The 1,419-nt window shown below is 54.3% G+C and overlaps 1 protein-coding gene across 1 annotated transcript in view; it reads right to left on the bottom strand.

The window, feature by feature from the left end:
* The window catches only part of LOC105537467 (flocculation protein FLO11-like), a 27,508-nt gene that overhangs the window by 22,340 nt on the left and 3,749 nt on the right, over nucleotides 1–1,419 (bottom strand). The window contains 1 exon segment of the mRNA XM_011977072.1: nucleotides 564–731. Coding sequence (XP_011832462.1) covers nucleotides 564–731 — 168 coding nt within the window.

The raw sequence follows: 1,419 nt of genomic DNA, 5'->3' as shown, positions 1-1,419 counted from the left end.
CGTGCAGCTGGACACCCTAGGAGGAGCTGATGTTGTTGCAGTTTGAGTATTGTGCAGCTGGAGATCTAGTGGGGAAGAGGTCCTGCGATTCGAATCTGAGGGTCTCGGGGCTGGAATCTACGGGAAGAGCCAGTGCTGCCTCTCATGTCTTAGGCTGTGGAGCTGGAGACCCACGGAGGAGCCCGTTGCTGGTGTTTCTCATTGAGGGTTGTGGATACAGGGTGGAGCATTGTTTTCTAGTTTGTGGGTCGTGGAGCTGGAGACCCGTGGAGGAGCCGGTGGTGGTGTTTCTCATTGAGAGTTGTGGAGCTAGAGATACAGGGTGGAGCGTTGTTTTCTGGTTTGTGGGTTGTGCAGCTGAAGACCCGTGGAGGAGCTGGACTTGGTGTTTCTAGTTGAGAGTCGTGGAACTGGAGACGCATGGAGGAGCCGGAGTTGGTGTTTCTAGTTGAGGGTCATCGAGGTGGAGACGGCGGAGTAGCGGCTATTGATGTTTTTGTTTAAGGGTCATGGAGCTGGAGATACAGGGTGGAGCGTTGTTTTCTAGTTTGTGGGTCGTGGACCTGGAGACCCGTGGAGGAGGTGTCCTTGGTGTTTCTGGTTGAGGGTCGTGGAGTTGGAGACATGCCGGAGGAGCCATTGTTGGTGTTTCTAGTTGAGGATCGTGGAGCTGGAGTCCCGCGGAGAATCCGGTGTTGGTGTTTCTTGCTGAGGGTCATGGTGCTGGAGACCTGCGGAGGAGAAGCTGTTCGTGTTTCTAGTTGAATGTCGTGGAGCTGGAGACCCGCCAGGAGTCGGTGTTGGTGTTTGTAGTTGAGGGTCGTGTCGCTGGAGACCCGCGGAGGAGCCGGTGTTGGTGTTTCTAGTTGAGGTTTGGGGAGTTGGAGACCTGTGGAGGAGCTGGTGTTAGTGTTTCTAGTTGAGGGTTGTGGAGGAGAAGACCTGCAGAGGAGCCGGTGGTGGTGTTTCTAGTTGAGGTTTGGAAAGTTGGAGACCTGTGGAGGAGCCATTGTTGGTGTTTCTCGTTGACTGTTGTGGAGCTGGAGATATAGGGTGATGCGTTGTTTTCTAGTTTGTGGTTTGCGGAGCTGGAGACCCGCGGAGGAGCCGGTTTTGTTGTTTCTAATTGAGGATCATGGAGCTGGAGACCTGCGGAGGAGCCCATGTTGGTGTTTGTAGTTGAGGGTTTTGGAGCTGGAGAGTCGCGGAGGAACTGCAGTTGGTGTTTCTAGTTGATGTTTGTGGAGCGGGAGATACACGGTGGAGCATTGTTTTCTAGTTTGTGGGTCATGGAGCTGGAGACCCGCGGAGGAGCCGGTTTTCTTGTTTCTGTTTGAGGATCGTGGAGATGGAGACCTGCGGAGGAGCCCGTCTTGGTGTTTGTAGTTGAGGGTTTTGGAGCTGGAGACTCGCGGAGGA

Source organism: Mandrillus leucophaeus, unplaced genomic scaffold (genome assembly GCF_000951045.1).
Source record: "Mandrillus leucophaeus isolate KB7577 unplaced genomic scaffold, Mleu.le_1.0 Scaffold1726, whole genome shotgun sequence".
NCBI classification, from domain to species: Eukaryota; Metazoa; Chordata; class Mammalia; order Primates; family Cercopithecidae; genus Mandrillus; species Mandrillus leucophaeus.
Note: the sequence above shows the minus strand (reverse complement) of the source record. Positions and strands in the feature narration are given on the sequence as shown.